The 17,086-nt window shown below is 37.5% G+C and overlaps 1 protein-coding gene across 2 annotated transcripts in view; it reads right to left on the bottom strand.

Annotated features, from left to right (window-relative positions):
• Positions 1–17,086, bottom strand: part of NEO1 (neogenin 1) — a gene marked incomplete at its 5' end in the record, with an annotated part of 241,706 nt that overhangs the window by 60,373 nt on the left and 164,247 nt on the right. The window contains one exon of one of the 2 annotated variants that reach the window (XM_082861203.1): positions 3,141–3,360. In XM_082861203.1, the coding sequence (XP_082717329.1) occupies positions 3,141–3,360 (220 nt within the window). The remainder of the gene's footprint in view (positions 1–3,140; positions 3,361–17,086) is intronic. The other variant, XM_082861204.1, reaches the window with a different exon arrangement.

Below are 17,086 nucleotides of genomic sequence, written 5' to 3'. Positions count from 1 at the left end.
CATGTAGACCTGTATCTTGACATTTTGGGCAAGATAATTCTTTGTTTTGGTGGGTAGGGGGGAGCTGTCCTGTACATTGTAGGATGTTTATCAGCATCTCTGGCTTCTACTCACTAGACAGCAGTAAGCATCCCCTCCCATCTCAGCTGCAATAACCAAAAATGTCAGCAGACATTGCCAAATGCCCACTGGGAGATGGGGGGCAAATCTGTCCCTGGTTGAGAATCACTGACCTAGGCATTTATATACACATCAAAATATATAGATATAAGTCATTGAAAAAATTCCTGCATCATACTTCATATGGATATACATATATTAACTATATGCCCATTTCTCTACCAGTGGACATTTACTTTGTTTCCTTTTTTTAATCCTTACAAATAATGCTACATAAACATTTTTTATGAGTGCCCTATGTGTATGTATATTGGCATATCTATAGGACAGACACCTAGAAGTGTAATTGTTGGGTTGAAAGGAATGTGCATTAAAATTTTTTTTTTTTAATTCTGCCAAATCACCTTCTCCAAAGGCTCCTCTAACTTATACTACCACCAAGAGCCTAGATTGGATTTAATCCCAACATTCAGCTCACTTAACACTGGATATTATCAACTTAAAATTTCTGCCAGCCTTACATGTGAAAAATGGTAACTCATCATTTTGTATTTCCAAGATTGTTAGTAATCGTGAAAACTTTTTTTTTGAACTTTAATGGGCTTTCCACTAACTTCTTTGAGGCACCTACTTATACCATCTGCCTCTTGAGATATCTGTCTTTTACTTGTGATTTGTAGAAGTTCTTTATATAGACTGGATATCAATACAATCTTCTACAAATGTTAATTTTTTTCCCAGCTTATCAGTTGATAATTTGATTTTTTTATTATGTTTTATCACATGGAATTTTACAGTTATATAATAAACTCTGTCAATCTCTCCTATATGGTTCCTGAATTTTCTGTCTTCCTTTAAAAGATACATTAAGTGATGAAAATAGTTTCTATATTTTCTTCTAATACACTTAGAAGTTTTAAAAATACATCTTGATACATCTATAACTTGTTGTTATACATAAGAGATACAACTTTATTCCTTCTATTAAACGGAGGTTAATTATCTCAACATTTCTTGAATAATTATTATTTCTCCATTCATTAGAATTACTCACTTAACAAGTATTTATTTACACTTGTAGTGCTACTTATAAGCCAGGCTCTGTTCCAGGTGATGGTGATACTCCACTGAACAAGACAAACACCATGAGTGCATTAATATGAAGAGAAAATTTCTGAGTGTTAAGTGTTCTGAAGAAACACAACACAAAAGCTAAAAAACAAAATACGGTGGTATGTTACAGTGATGTTCTGGTAAATGTTTAACAACTGGCTCTGGTTTGTAGCACTTCTCACTGTAAATACTCCCTCTACCCAATTCTGAGCTACTGAGCCATGTCATTGGGTTTGCAAAATTTCCTGAAAATTTAACAACTGGCTTGGGAACAAGTGCCCCGCTGTGCGACAGTGACCAAGGGGTTAAGCTGGGTGGGTAGTCATGGAAGACCTGAGAAGGGATCATCTGATCATGACGGACAAGAAGCCAGACAGTTATTTGTGACGGAAATGCAGTTCTGGTGGAAGGAACAACAAGGGCAAAGGCCCTGTGATGCACATAAGCTTGCTTCTGAGGAATTACTAAAAACTTTTTCCCTTCTGTGTAATCCCATGACGTTTGCAATGCGATCTAAAAGCCTACTGGAAACATTTTAAGACAGGTTCTGTTTGGTAGTAATATCTTGCCTTTCTGGGACTAGCTCTACGTTTCCTTATCTTTGTAACTCCCCAAACATCCAGTGCAGTGTTCGGATGAACATTCTATGACCCTGGGAGCAGCTCCACCTATCTGACTCAAATTATGTCACTCAGATGTCTTAAGAGTATTAAACCAAGGGGTACTGACTTGACGAAGGTGCCTACACTTGCTGAACTTGCCAGTCTGGTATTAAATACAATATATATCAAATCTAGGCACCCTTGTAGAAATACAAGCTTTATTTCATGGGTTAGGGCCATAACCAAAACAGATTATTTTAGTTTTCTTATTTTGGTGTGAAGTAACAGCACAATGAAGGAATCTACTCAGCAATATTCAGAGTACACAGCATGTGGCATGGTACCTCCCAAAGAGTTTATAACCTGGTTGGGAAAACAACACAAATACACATAAAATAACAGAAGAGTAACAACTATGGTAGTATTAGATCATGTGTTATCATAATTAAGTGCCAATATCAGTGGCACAGACATACATACAAGAGAAAAGCTGTATGTGCTGAAAAAGGTAGAGAAAGATTTATGAGGGCTTCATGGGGCTTAGTCTGGGCCAAGAAAGATTAACTGAATTTTAGTTTCAGTTGAAAAACGCTTTTTTCAAGGGGGAAGTGACTGAAGAGAACAGACTGGGAAAATAGGCTGCACAGTGACAGGAATTAGACTGGTTTCATTAGAAAGTGAGCTAAACTGGGGCTAAAGGAAAATAAGGTTGGATAGATAAAACAAAGGTAGACTGTGAGTAAAGCAGCCTGGTGATTCTGGAGAATCTCCAAAAGCAATGGAGAGGCAACGTGAGTTCCTGAAAGAGGTGGAGATGGAGAGAAATTTAATGAAATGTTGTTTTAGGAAAATGAGTCACTAAATACTCTTGTGTCATCAAGGAGACCCCCCACCCCCACCCCAGAGCTCAGCAACCCACATCCGTGTACGGGTGCAGACAGATATTCATTAAGATTACTTTAATAACTACCTTAATTTCCAGAATCTGAAAGTTCTAAGAAAGACATAGCCTATGGGTTGTGCTTGACTGACTCTTATGAAAAAACGGTAGCCCTGGTTACATTTTAATACTTCTAACTTAAATAACTCTCTCCCCAAGTCATCCCAGAGAGGCAGGAAAGAATACCAGGACTTCAGTCTGTTTAGGAATTTACTTTTAATGACCTAAAACTAGGTCATCTCGGTGATCATATTTTCTGGACTGAAAGTTGGTACAGATTCTACACAGTGAAGAGTCAGGGTAGGGACGGCTGGTCTTGGGTGGACAAGATGCAACTAACCGGCTCCAGACGTACAGGCACTTACCTAGCAATCCCTTCCTTGGTGTAGAAGACAGAGTAGGTAAGGTTGTCCCCATGAGGATCTGATGCAGGTGTCCGCCATGTCAATTTGATGAAGCGGGTAGAGACCAAGGAGGCCACGACATCCCGAGGAGCTGAAGGCAGTGGTCCAGTTGTGGCTGGTGCTAGATGGTCAGTAGTGGCACTGGTCAGTGAAGTGGGAGGTAATGTTGGGATGGCAACATCTTGTCATGTGCAAATATTGGGGAATATGAAGGGCAAACCACGACGGTTTTAAAAAAGAGAACAGAAAAAACAAAAAACAAAAAAGAAATAAACAAAACCACGATGGGAAATAAAATAAAATGAATGAACATAAAAAAGGCCATTAACCTGAAGGCTAACATGCAGGCCAGGGGTAACTACTGAAAACTAATGGGCACTAGTCAAGACACATCACTGCAGAGCAAGCAGACTTTCTGGTCACTATAATGGTTGTCGGCAAGGGACAGGGAGTGTGACAGCTAAGAATAAAACATTTCACGGAAGGACACATCAGTGCCCAAGTAATTTTCTTTAATTCTGACAGCAGCATGCAACATCTGTTGAACTTTGCACATAAAAGTCTTATATATGATAAAACCTCAATATTTTTTCCCACTTTATCAAAATATGGAATAATGTGTGTAGTATGGATGGGCCTAATTACACTCAACATAGGCCCCAGACTATCATGACCTCACTGCAGAGCTGTGTGTGCCTTTAGCTCTGCAGGAGATTCAAGAGCCAGATCTTCAACTGGAGTCTAACATTAAAGTTTGCTCTCTGTATTTGGCAATACCCAGGGAAGTCTGATAACCTTTCTCAATTCACTAAGTTATAGTTCATTTCCTCTCATCAATTCATTTGACTACAACAGTATAAAATCGTGCATCACAAATTCCAAAGTCACACAAATATAACACTTATTAGGTAGCATATCTGTTTGGTACAGTCTTCACTGCAGTGTAATAGATTACAACAGCTTGCAGACCCCAGGGACTTGATGGGACAGATGAAGCAGTGGCAAATCAGAGCTCTGCAAGTCGAAAGCCTCTGTCTGTATGCCCGGAGTCAGCCCATTCTGTTGTTGGACACTTCTGACTTTAGAAGTCCATTCCTAATATTAACCTAAAATTTCCTTCACCTTGGAGTATACGTTTAATCTCACAATTTTCAACTCACGGAATTCGTTAGAATTCTGTCCTAACCTTAATGGGGAAATTAGAAGAGAGGCAGAGAGGAAAGCATGACAATTCTGGACCTCGTTTTCAATGAAATGGTAGGACAACAACCTCCTGAAAATGTCTATGAATTACAGGAGAATCTTTTAAAGTGAGGCAGTCTAAATAAATATGCCACAGAGAATAAATTCTCCAAGGGAAGGCAGAGGAAGACCAACATAAAGTCTCTAGACATCTACCATTTATTGAGCACTTTCTACATGGCACTCTCGCTCTTTACATGGACTCATTCAATCCTTACAACTCTGTGAAATAGGTACTATCATTGTATCTCTATATTATATATGGAGACTGACATTTAAAAAAGGCTAAATCACCCTTCCTAGGAATAGGAAGTGGTGGAGTGTTAAAACCAGCCATGGTTTTTAGCTTAAGAGGCCTCTGGATTTAGCCAATAGAAGTTTTTAGTCCTTGTTGTGCCACTCAGGGTTATGGGAGCAATCAGGGACTCTTGTTTGTTTTTGTCAATTCCCCTTGCCCCCAAGTCTCGTGAAGGCAATGCAAAGGGCCCAGGATGAATGCCTGCACGTGCAGTAGGTGTTACAGGAGAAAAACCCTGAGCTTGTGAGATTTACCACTTTCATAGCAAGGGAAAGCAAGCTCCAGACAAAGAATGGAGCTGCTGTGGATATCTTTTTTTTTTTTTTTAACATCTTTATTGGAGTATAATTGCTTTACAATGGTGTGTTAGTTTCTGCTGTATAACAAAGTGAATCAGCTATACATGTACCTATATCCCTATATCTCCTCCCTCTTGCGTCTCCCTCTCACCTTCCCTATCCCACCCCTCTAGGTGGTCACAAAGCACCAAACTGATCTCCCTGTGCTGTGCAGCTGCTTCCCACTAGCTATCTATTTTACATTTGGTAGTGTATATATGTCCATGCCACTCTATATGTAATTCTGTTGTGGTTGGAGACATACTTTGTATGGTTTCAGCCTTTTAAAAGGTACTGAAACTTGTTTTGTGTCCCAGCATATAGTCTATCCTGGCAATTGTTCCATATGTGCTTGGAAAGAATCTGTATCTGTAGTTGCTGGGTGGAGAGTCTACGATGTCAGCTAGGTCAAGTTGACTGACAGGATTGCTTAAGTCCTCTATACTCTTTCTAATTGTTTTATCAGTTTTTGAGAGTAGGATATTGAAATCTCCAACTGTTATCATTTATTTATGTACTTCCTCTTTGAATATACCAATTACAAATGCATATACATCTAACAAAAGAGCCCCAAAATATAGGAATCCAAAGAAATCTGGGAAAACCTCAAATATTTGGAAATCAAAAAACACTCCTAAATAACCCAAGTCAATGAAGAAATAGCAAGAAAAAATTTTTTTAAATATTTTTAACTGAATGAAATGAAAATACAACATATTAAAAATGAAAAGATGCAGTTAAAGCAGTGCTTAGAGGAAAATTAAAATACCTTTACCAGAAGATAAGTCTCACATGAATTACCTAAGGTTCTACCTTACTGAAGAGTGTAGACCTTAAGCTTTTTTTCTTTTCTTAATATAGCAGGTTAAGCTTTTTCACATACCCAAAACAAGTAACCATGTGAGGTGATAGATGTGTTAACTAACTTAAATGTTGGAATCCTTGCACAATGTATATGTATCAAATCATTATGTTGTACACTTTAAATATATTACCATTTATTTGTCAATTATACCTCAATAAAGCTGGAAAAAAATTAAATTTTAACCACATTCTTAAAAAAATACAAGGGTAAGAAATTAAGAGAAGATGTAAGCTACCAAAATAAAAAATAAAAGAGGGAACAATGCTACGAATCCCACAGATATTAAAAATTATAAGGGAAGGGCTTCCCTGGTGGCACAGTGGTTGAGAGTCCGCCTGCCAATGCAGGGGACATGGGTTCGTGCCCCGGTCTGGGAAGATCCCACATGCCGCGGAGCGGCTGAGCCCATGAGCCATGGCCGCTGAGCCTGTGCATCCGGAGCCTGTGCTCCGCAACGGGAGAGGCCACAACAGTGAGAGGCCCGTGTACCACAAAAAAAAAAAAAAAAAAAAAAAAAAATTATAAGGGAATATTATGAACAAATTTATGCCAATAAATCAGACAACTTAAAGGAAATAAAAACATTCCCAGGAAGACAAAAATTACCAAACCTACTCAAGAAGAAACACAAAATCTAGACAGAACTATAATAGATAGAAAAATTTAAATAAAAATCTTCCCACAGTGAAAAGTCCAAGCCCAGACGGTTTCACTGGTGAATGCTATCAAATATTTAAAAGAAGAATTAATACTAATCCTTCACAACTCTTTCAGAAAAAGAGTAGAAACACTTCTAACTTATTTTGTGAAGCTAGTATTACTCTGATATAAAAGCCAAAGATACCACATGAAAAGAAAACTACAGAACCCTCATGATCATAGATACAAAAATCTTTAACAAAATATTAGTCAACCATATTTGGTAACATATTAAGAGGATTATAAACCATGATCAAGTAGAATTTATCACAGGAATTCAAGACTAGTTTAACATCCAAAAACCAATGTAATATATTATATTAACAGAAAAAAACCTGATCATTTCAACAGATGCAGAAAAAGCATTTGACAAAATCAAACACCTATTCATAATAAAAACTCTCAACAAATTAGGAAAAGAAGTAAACTTCCTAGACCTAAAAAACCTATGGTGAACATTATACTTAAATGGTGAAGGAATAAATGCTTTTTCCCCAATGCTGGAAACAAGGATGTTAGCTCCTGCTTCTTATATTAAGCATTGTACTGGTCCAAGCCAGTGCAAGAAGGCAAGAAAAACTGAATAAAGATTAAAAAGGAAAAAGTAATACTGTTTTTATTTGTAATTAATAATTAACTGAGTAGAAAACCCTAATGAATCTAGGAAAAAAAAAAAGCTACCAAAACGAATAAATATGTTTAGCAAGGTCATAGGATACAAGATCAATATATAAAAACCAACACTATTTCTATACACTAGGAATGAACAATCCTAAAGTAAAATTAAGAACACAACTCCATTTACAACAGCATCAAAAAAGAATAAAATATTTAAGAATAAATTTAATGGAAGAAGCGTAAGATTTGTACCCTGAAAACTGCAACTCATTGCTGAGAGAAATTTTTTAAACTCTAAATAAAGTTCTAAATGAAAACATCTAAATAAATAAATGTTCATGGATTAGAAGACTTAATGTTGTTAAGATGATATGCTGCCCCTAAAATTTAATATTAAGACCTGCAAAAGATCTAGAATAGCCAAAATAATTCTGAAAAAGAAGCAAATGGTTGGAGGACTTGGATTACCTGATTTCAAAACTTACTATAAAGCTCTAGTAATTGAGACAGTCCAGCATATGAATAGGCATATAGATCAGTGAAAGAGAACTGAGAGTCCAGAAGTATGCCCCTATATTTGTGGTCAACTGGTTTTCAGCTAAGGTGTCCAGAAGTTTCAATGTGGTAAGAACAGTCTTTTCAACAACTGATGCTGGTACAACTACATATCCCCATGCAAAGCAATGAACTTAGATCCTTACTTAACACCACATACAAAGATTAACTCAAAACAGCTCCTAGACTTAATAGAAGAACTAAAACTTCTGAAAAAATATATAGGGGAAAGTCTTTGTGCCTTGGGTTAGAAAAGTATTCTTAGACATGATAACAAAAGCACAAGATACAGAAGAAAAAAACAGATAAATTGTATTTTATTAGAAATAAAAACTTCAGCACATTAAGGAAAACATAACTAAGTAAATGATAAGCCAGAGACTGGCAGAAAATATTTCCAAAGTGTGTATCTGATGAAGGACTTGAACATATAATTCAGAAAATATATTCAGGATCAGAATATATAATCAACTTCTATAAATTAGTAAGAAAACAAGCCAATTTAAAAACAGGCAAAAGACTTGAAAAGTCTTTTCACCAAAAAGAACATACAAATGGCCAACACACACGTGAAAATGTGTTTAACATCAATGTCATTAGGAAAATGTGAATTAAAATCACAGTAAGATACTACTACAGGGACTTCTCTGATGGCACAGTGGTTAAGAATCCACCTGCCAAGGCAGGGGACACGGATTCGATCCCTGGTCCAGGAAGATCCCACATGCTATGGAGCAACGAAGCCCATGAGCCACAACTACTGAGCCCGCAAGCCACAACTACTGAAGCCTGTGCGCCTAGAGCCCGTGCTCCGCAACAAGAGAAGCAACTGCGATAAGAAGCCCACACACTGCAACGAAGACCCAAGGCAGCCAAAAATTAATAAATTAATTAAAAAAAAAAGATACTACTACACACCCACTACAATGGTTACAAACAAAAAAGGTACACAATACTTAGTGTTGGAAAAACTGGACTCCTCATACACTGTTGGGAATGTATTAATTCTTTAAGTTGATGAACACGAATTGTCTCCACTTATTATTTACATCTTTAATTTCTTTAGAAAATGTTTTATGGTTTTCTGAGCATAAGTTTTGAAATTCCTTTGCTAAATTTATTAAGTATTTTATTCTTTTTGATGCTATTATACATGAAATTGTTTTCTTAATTTCAATCTCAGATTGTTCCTGCAAGTATATATAAATACAAATGATTTATGTATACTGATACTGACTTGCTAAGCTTATTTATTAGTTCTAATAGTCTACTCATGGATTCTTCATGATTTTCTATATACAAAATGATGTTATCTGTAGAGAGTTTTACATATCATACTTCAATAATACTGTTGAAAAGAATGAAACGGTTTAGACTGACTAGTTGCAACAATTAAACAATATTTTTTTCTAGTGTGAAACAGCAATAGTTACCGAGTCCTAGGATTTCTCTGTTGCTCAAAACACCTGAGCTTAAAATCAACCTATCTGAAGTCATGACAAAATTAAAATGTCCAGAAACTACTCAAAGGTTTCACAGGTACCAACTGATTATCAAGGATCCTAAAGCATAAGTGAACTATACAGATATCTAGGCCAAATGTAGTAAAAAATCTGTTACTTAAAAAAAAAAAAGGTCTGATTATATTAAGAATTAGGCTGGTGGCTTTTCCTTCTGCCACCAGAGTTCGTTTGTGAAAATAAAAGATCTGATGATGTGCTCGCTTCAGCAGCACATATACTAAAATGGGAACGATACAGAGAAGATTAGCATGGTCCCTGCAAAAGGATGACATGCAAATTCGTGAAGCGTTCCATATATTTAAAAATTCTCTAGAAGGGATCAATAGCAGAATAACTGAGGCAGAAAAACGGATAAGTGACCTGAAAGATAAAATAGTGGAAATAACTACTGCAGAGCAGAATAAAGAAAAAAGAATGAAAAGAATTGAGGACGGTCTCAGAGACCTCAGGGACAACATTAAACGCACCAACAGTAGTATTATAGGGGTCCCAGGAAAAGAAAGGGGCTGAGAAAATATTTGAAGAAATTATAGTTGAAAACTTCCCAAATAGGGGAAAGGAAGTAGTTAATCATGTCCAGGAGGCAGAGAGAGTCCCATACAGGATAAATCCAAGGAGAAACACGCCAAGACACATATTAGTCAAACTATCAAAAATTAAATACAGGGCTTCCCTGGTGGCGCAGTGGTTGAGAGTCCGACTGCTGATGCAGGGGACACGGGTTCGTGCTCCGGTCCGGGAAGATCCCACATGACGTGGAGTGGCTAGGCCTGTGAACCATGGCTGCTGAGCCTGTACGTCCGGAGCCTGTGCTCCGCAACGGGAGAGGCCACAACAGTGAGAGGCCTGCGTACCGCAAAAAAAAAAACAAAAAACAATTAAATACAAAGAAAAAATATTAAAAGCAGCAAGGGAAAAACAACAAATAACACACAAGAGAATCCCCATAAGGTTAACAGCTGATCTTTCAGCAGAAACTCTGCAAGCCAGAAGGGACTGGCAGGACATATCTAAACTGATGAAGGGGAAGAACCTACAACCAAGATTACTCTACCCAGCAAGGATCTCATTCAGATTTGATGGAGAAATTAAAACCTTTACAGACAAGCAAAAGCTAAGGGAATTCAGCACCACCAAACCAGCTTTACAACAAATGCTAAAGGAACTTCTTTGGGCAGGAAACACAAGAGAAGGAAAAGACCTACATTAACAAACCCAAAACAATTAAGAAAATGGGAGGGCTTCCCTGGTGGTGCAGTGGTTGAGAGTCCACCTGCCGATGCAGGGGACACGGGTTTGTGCCCTGGTCCAGGAAGATCCCACATGCCACGGAGCGGCTGGGCCCCTGAGCCATGGCTGCTGGGCCTGCGCGTCTGGAGCCTGTGCTCTGCAACGGGAGAGGCCACAGCAGTGAGAGGCCCACGTACCGCCAAAAAACACAAACAAACAAAAAGAAAATGGGAATAGGAACATACATATCGATAATTACCTTAAATGTAAATGGATTAAATGCTCCAACCAAAACACACAGACTGGCTGAATGGATACAAAAACAAGACCCGTATATATGCTGTCTATAAGAGACCCACTTCAGACCTAGGGACACATCCAGACTGAAAGGGAGGGGATGGAAAAAGATATTCCATGCAAAGAGAAATCAAAATAAAGCTGGAGTAGCAATTCTCATATCAGACAAAATAGACTTTAAAACAAAGACTATTACAAGAGACAAAGAAGGACACTACATAAGGATCAAGGGATCGATCCAAGAAGAAGATGTAACGATTGTAAATATTTATGCACCCACATAGGAGCACCTCAATACATAAGGCGAATACTAACAGCAATAAAGGGGAAATCAACAGTAACACAATAATAGTGGGAGACTTTAACACCCTACTTTCACCAATGGACAGATCATCCAAAATGAAAATAAATAAGGAAACACAAGCTTTAAATGATACATTAAACAAAATGGACTTAATTGATATTTATAGGACATTCCATCGAAAAACAACAGAATACACTTTCTTCTCAAGTGCTCATGGAACATTCTCCAGGATAGATCATATCTTGGGTCTCAAATCAAGCCTTGGTAAATTTAAGAAAATTGAAATCGTATCAAGTACCTTTTCCGACCACAACGCTATGAGACTAGATACCAATTACAGGAAAAAATCTGTAAAAAAAATACAAACACATGGAAGCTAAACAATACACTACTTAATAACCAAGAGATCACTGAAGAAATCAAAGAGAAAATCAAAAAATACCTAGAAACAAATGACAATGAAAACACAATGACCCAAAACCTATGGGATGTAGTAAAAGCAGTTCTAAGAGGGAAGTTTAAACCAATACAATCCTACCTTAAGAAACAAGAAACATCTCAAATAAACAACCTAACCTTACACATAAAGCAATTAGAGCAAGAAGAAGAAAAAACCCCCAAAGTTAGCAGAAGGGAAGAAATCATAAAGATCAGATCAGAAATAAATGAAAAAGAAATGAAGGCAATGATAGCAAAGATCAATAAAACTAAAAGTTGGTTCTTTGAGAAGATAACATTGATAAACCATTAGCCAGACTCATCAAAAAAAAAAAAGGGAGAAGACTCAAATCAATAGAACTAGAAATGAAAAAGGAGAAGTAACAACTGACACTGCAGAAATACAAAGGATCATGAGAGATTACTACAAGCAACTCTATGCCAATAAAATGGACAACCTGGAAGAAATGGAGAAATTCTTAGAAATGTACAACCTTCAGAGACTGAACCAGGAAGAAACAGAAAATATAAACAGACCAATCACAAGCACTGAAATTGAAACTGTGATTAAAAATCTTCCAACAAACAAAAGTCCAGGACCAGACGGCTTCACAAGTGAATTCTATCAAACATTTAGAGAAGAGCTAACACCTATCCTTCTCAAACTCTTCCAAAATATAGCAGAGGGAGGAACACTCCCAAACTCATTCTAGGAGGCCAACATCACCCTGATACCAAAACCAGACAAAGATGTCACAAAGAAAGAAAACTACAGGCCAATATCACTGATGAACATAGATGCAAAAATCCTCAACAAAATACTAGCAAACAGAATCCAACAACACATTAAAAGGATCATACACCATGATCAAGTGGGGTTTATCCTAGGAATGCAAGGATTCTTCAATATATGCAAATCAATCAATGTGATACACCATATTAACAAATTGAAGGAGAAAAACAATATGATCATCTCAATAGATGCAGAGAAAGTTTTCAGCAAAATTCAACACCCATTTATGATAAAAACCCTCCAGAAAGTAGGCAGAGAGGGAACTTACCTCAACATAATAAAGGCCATATATGACAAGCCCACAGCAAACATCATCCTCAATGGTGAAAAACTGAGACCATTTCCACTAAGATCAGCAACAAGACAAGGTTGCCCACTCTCAGCACTCTTATTCAACATAGTTTTGGAAGTTTTAGCCACATCAATCAGAGAAGAAAAAGAAATAAAAGGAATCCAAATGGAAAAGAAGAAGTAAAGCTGTCACTGTTTGCAGATGACATGATACTATACTATACACAGAGAATCCTAAAGATGCTACCAGAAAACTACTAGAGCTAATTAATGAATTTGGTAAAGTAGCAGGATATAAAATTAATGCACAGAAATCTCTGGCATTCCTATACACTAATGATGAAAAATCTGAAAGTGAAGTTAAGAAAACACTCCTATTTACCACTGCAATGAAAAGAATAAAATATCTAGGAATAAACCTACCTAAGGAGACAAAAGACCTGTATGCAGATAATTATAAGACACTGACGAAAGAAATTAAAGATGATACAAATAGATGGAGAGATATGCCATGTTCTCGGATTGGAAGAGTCAACATTGGGAAAATGACTATACTACCCAAAGCAATCTACAGATTCAATGCAATCCCTATCAAAGTACCACTGGCATTTTTCACAGAACTAGAACAAAAAATTTCACAATCTGTATGGAAACACAAAAGACCCCAAATAGCCAAAGCAATCTTGAGAAAGAAAAACGGAGCTGGAGGAATCAGCTTCCCTGACTTCAGACTATACTACAAAGCTACACTAATCGAGACAGTATGGTACTGGTACAAAAACAGAAATATAGATCAATGGAACAGGATAGAAAGCCCAGAGATAAACCCACTCACATATGGTCACCTTATCTTTGACAAAGGAGGCAAGAATATACAGTGGAGAAAAGACAGCCTCTTCAATACGTGGTGCTGGGAAAACTGGACAGCTACATGTAAAAGAATGAAATTAGAACACTCCCTAACACCATACACAAAAATAAACTCAAAATGGATTAAAGACCTAAATGTAGGGCCAGACACTATCAAACTCTTAGAGGAAAACATAGGGAGAACACTCTATGACATAAATCACAGAAAGATCCTTTTTGACCCATCTCCTAGAGAAAGGGAAATAAAAACAAAAATAAACAAATGGGACCTAATGAAACTTAAAAACTGTTGCACAGCAAAGGAAACCATAAACAAGATGAAAAGACAACCCTCAGAATAGGAGAAAATATTTGCAAATGAAGCAACTGACCAACGATTAAGTTCCAAAATTGATAAGCAGCTCATGCAGCTCAATAGCAAAAAACCAAACAACCCAATCCAAAAATGGGCAGAAGACCTAAATAGACATTTCTCCAAAGAAGATATACACATTGCCAACAAACACATGAAAGAATGCTCAACATTATTAATCATTAGAGTAATGCAAATCAAAACTACAACGAGATATCATCTCACACCGGTCAGAATGGCCATCATCAAAAAATCTACAGACAATAAATGCTGGAGAGGGTGTGGAGAAAAGGGAACCCTCTTGCACTGTTGGTGGGAATGTAAATTGATACAGCCACTATGGAGAATAGTATGCAGGTTTCTTAAAAAACTAAAAATAGAACTAACATATGACCCAGCAATCCCACTACTGGGTATATACCCTGAGAAAACTATAATTCAAAAAGAGTCATGCACCAAAATGTTCACTGCAGCTCTATTTACAATAGCTAGGATATGGAAGCAACCTAAGTGTCCACTGACAGATGAATGGATATAGAAGATGTGGCACATATATACAATGGAATATTACTCAGCCATAAAAAGAAACGAAATTGAGTTATTTGTAGTGAGGTGGATGGACCTAGAGTCTGTCACACAGAGTGAAGGCAGTCAGAAAGAGAAAAACAAACACCGTATGTTAACACATATATATGGAATCTAAAAAACAACAAAAAAAAATGTTCATGAAGAACCTAGGGGCAAGGCAGGAATAAAGACGCAGACCAACTAGAGAATGGACTTGAGGATATGGGGAGGGGGAAGGGTATGATGGGACAAAGTGAGAGAGTGGCACGGACATATATACACTACCAAATGTAAAACAGATAGCTAGTGGGAAGCGGCCGCATAGCACAGGGAGATCAGCTCAGTGCTTTGTGACCACCTAGAGGGATGGGATAGGGAGGGTGGGAGGGAGGGAGACGCGAGAGGGAAGAGATATGGGGATATATGTATATGTATAATTGATTCACTTTGTTGTAAAGCAGAAACTAACACACCATTGTAAAGCAATTATACTCCAATAAAGATGTTAAAAAAATACACTTTAATTATAAATGAGATTTTGTTTAAGGCCTTTTATAGATACTGAGATACCTGTTCTTTTTGGGTTTTTTTCTGTGATGTAATATTTTATGTTACATCAATTTGTGTTAATGTTGAAATGTACTCATACTCACCTCCTTCGTAATGTATTGTTGTTATTATCTTATTTTGCCACTGTATGTGTTTTGCTAAGATTCTGTTTGGGATGCTTATATCTATGTTCATTCAAGAGCCTAACTTTTATTGTATTCAGTTTTGGTCAGGTGTTTTTATTATGATTAAGCTGGCTTTCTAAAAGGACACGAGAAATTCTCTAATTTTTCCGTGCTTTGCAAGAGTATAAATAATTTATATGAGAGTAATATAAAAATTATCCATAAAGCAATTCAGATCTGGAGCCCTAATGGGGAAGGATATTCATCAACAATTTAAAAAAATCATGGTTGTTATATTCAGATTTTCTACCATTTCTTGAGTCAGTAATTATTCCTTAAAATCATTCATGAGAATTTAGATCAATATAGTAAAGTGAGCATGCTCATTACCTTATGGGGAGGAAAATAAAGAAAAAAGTGTAACAAGTGTAACAAGTAGATCAGAAATGTTGCAGAATGCATGAAAGCAAGACAGAAGAATAGATCCAGGGAGCCAAGTGCTACCCAACATGCTGTAGGGCAGCGGTCCCCAACCTTTTTGGCAGCAGGGACTGGTTTTGTGGAAAACGATTTTTCCACGGAAAGGGGGCGGGTGGTTGGGAGGAGATGGTTCAGGTGGTAATGTGAGTGATGGGGAGGGGCAGATGAAGCTTCCCTTGCACGGCCCAGGGGTTGGGGACCCCTGTTGTAGGAGACACTGTCGCAGAGATAAGCGTGGTCCCGTGTAGTCCCAGTGCCACAGTCAACAGGTGGGTATAAAAAGTGGAGGAGTAATTCCTCAGGGTGCTGAAATGGGAAGCAGTGCTCAACCTCCTCCCTCTGCCCCTCTCCCCCCCCCCACCCCACTGCTTGCGGTGTGGCCCAGCAGTGGGAAGCCCTCAGAGGTTCTGGTTCTCAAGGGGCCAGTCCACCCCACCCGGTAACCCTATCGGTGACCAAACTACACAGAAAAGCATAGGCAGAGAAAAAGAGGGTCTTACAAGCCTTGCAAAATATGAATTCGCTGTTTTTGTAGGTTAGAAAATAGTCAAACATCAGTAATAACATTTGGTTAACCTGCTTTGAACCACCAGGAAAGATCGATACTTAATTGCATTAAAAGAAGGAACAATATCCACAGGTAAAATTGCAAAAAGAAACAAAACCAGCAAAAAACACTTTTCAGTAAGTAAAATTAATATTGTCAGTGATGATCAAAAAGACCACTGCATTCACAGAAAAGAATCAACTCGACTTCTGCCTTAAGATTGAAATTTCTTCACAGAAAACCTCTTTGCCAATACCTAAAGAAATGAGTAAAAATTAAGAAACAAGCTACCTCTCTCCCATTACAAAATGTATCAGGAAAGAAGGAAGGAAGGGAGGGAGGGAGGGAGGCAGGAAAGAAGAAGAGAGGAGACCTAATTCAATTTGAGCAGAGCTGGGGATAAACTTGACTGCTCCTATGTCTGTTTCAATCCCTAGAAACCATTCTGGTGAAGAGCCATAAACCTGAGAAATTTTACTAATAGTCCCAAGTCTGGAGAGATGAAAACTGAGGAGGAAGCTTTATCTTTTGACTTTTCTGATCAATAAGTAATAGAAATTACTGGGGAGCAGTGAAAGCATGAGATATATTGCTGGGTGGCCTCATCCAATTGCCAGAGTAAAAACACTGATGACAGAAAAGACTTTCAAGAATGAGCAAAAAAAAAAAAAAAAAAAATCTAAAAGAGTAATGTGAAAAGTATATTGGTGTTGACTTTTAGGAAGGTGAGTTGCGACCCTCTATCAAACTAGAAATGATAAATCCTTCCAGGAATTTATGCTAAAGAAATACTTGCACTTGTGCCAAAAGATGCAGAGATGTTCAATTTCTATGTTGTTGATAACAGCAAAGTTGCTAACATCCTAAATGTCCATCAACAGAGACGTGGTTAAGTAATTTAAAAGGCTACCTTCCCAAGGAACACA

Source organism: Leucopleurus acutus (assembly GCF_964270905.1).
Source record: "Leucopleurus acutus genome assembly, chromosome: 1".
NCBI lineage: Eukaryota > Metazoa > Chordata > Mammalia > Artiodactyla > Delphinidae > Leucopleurus > Leucopleurus acutus.
This window is presented reverse-complemented; position numbering and strand designations above follow the sequence as displayed.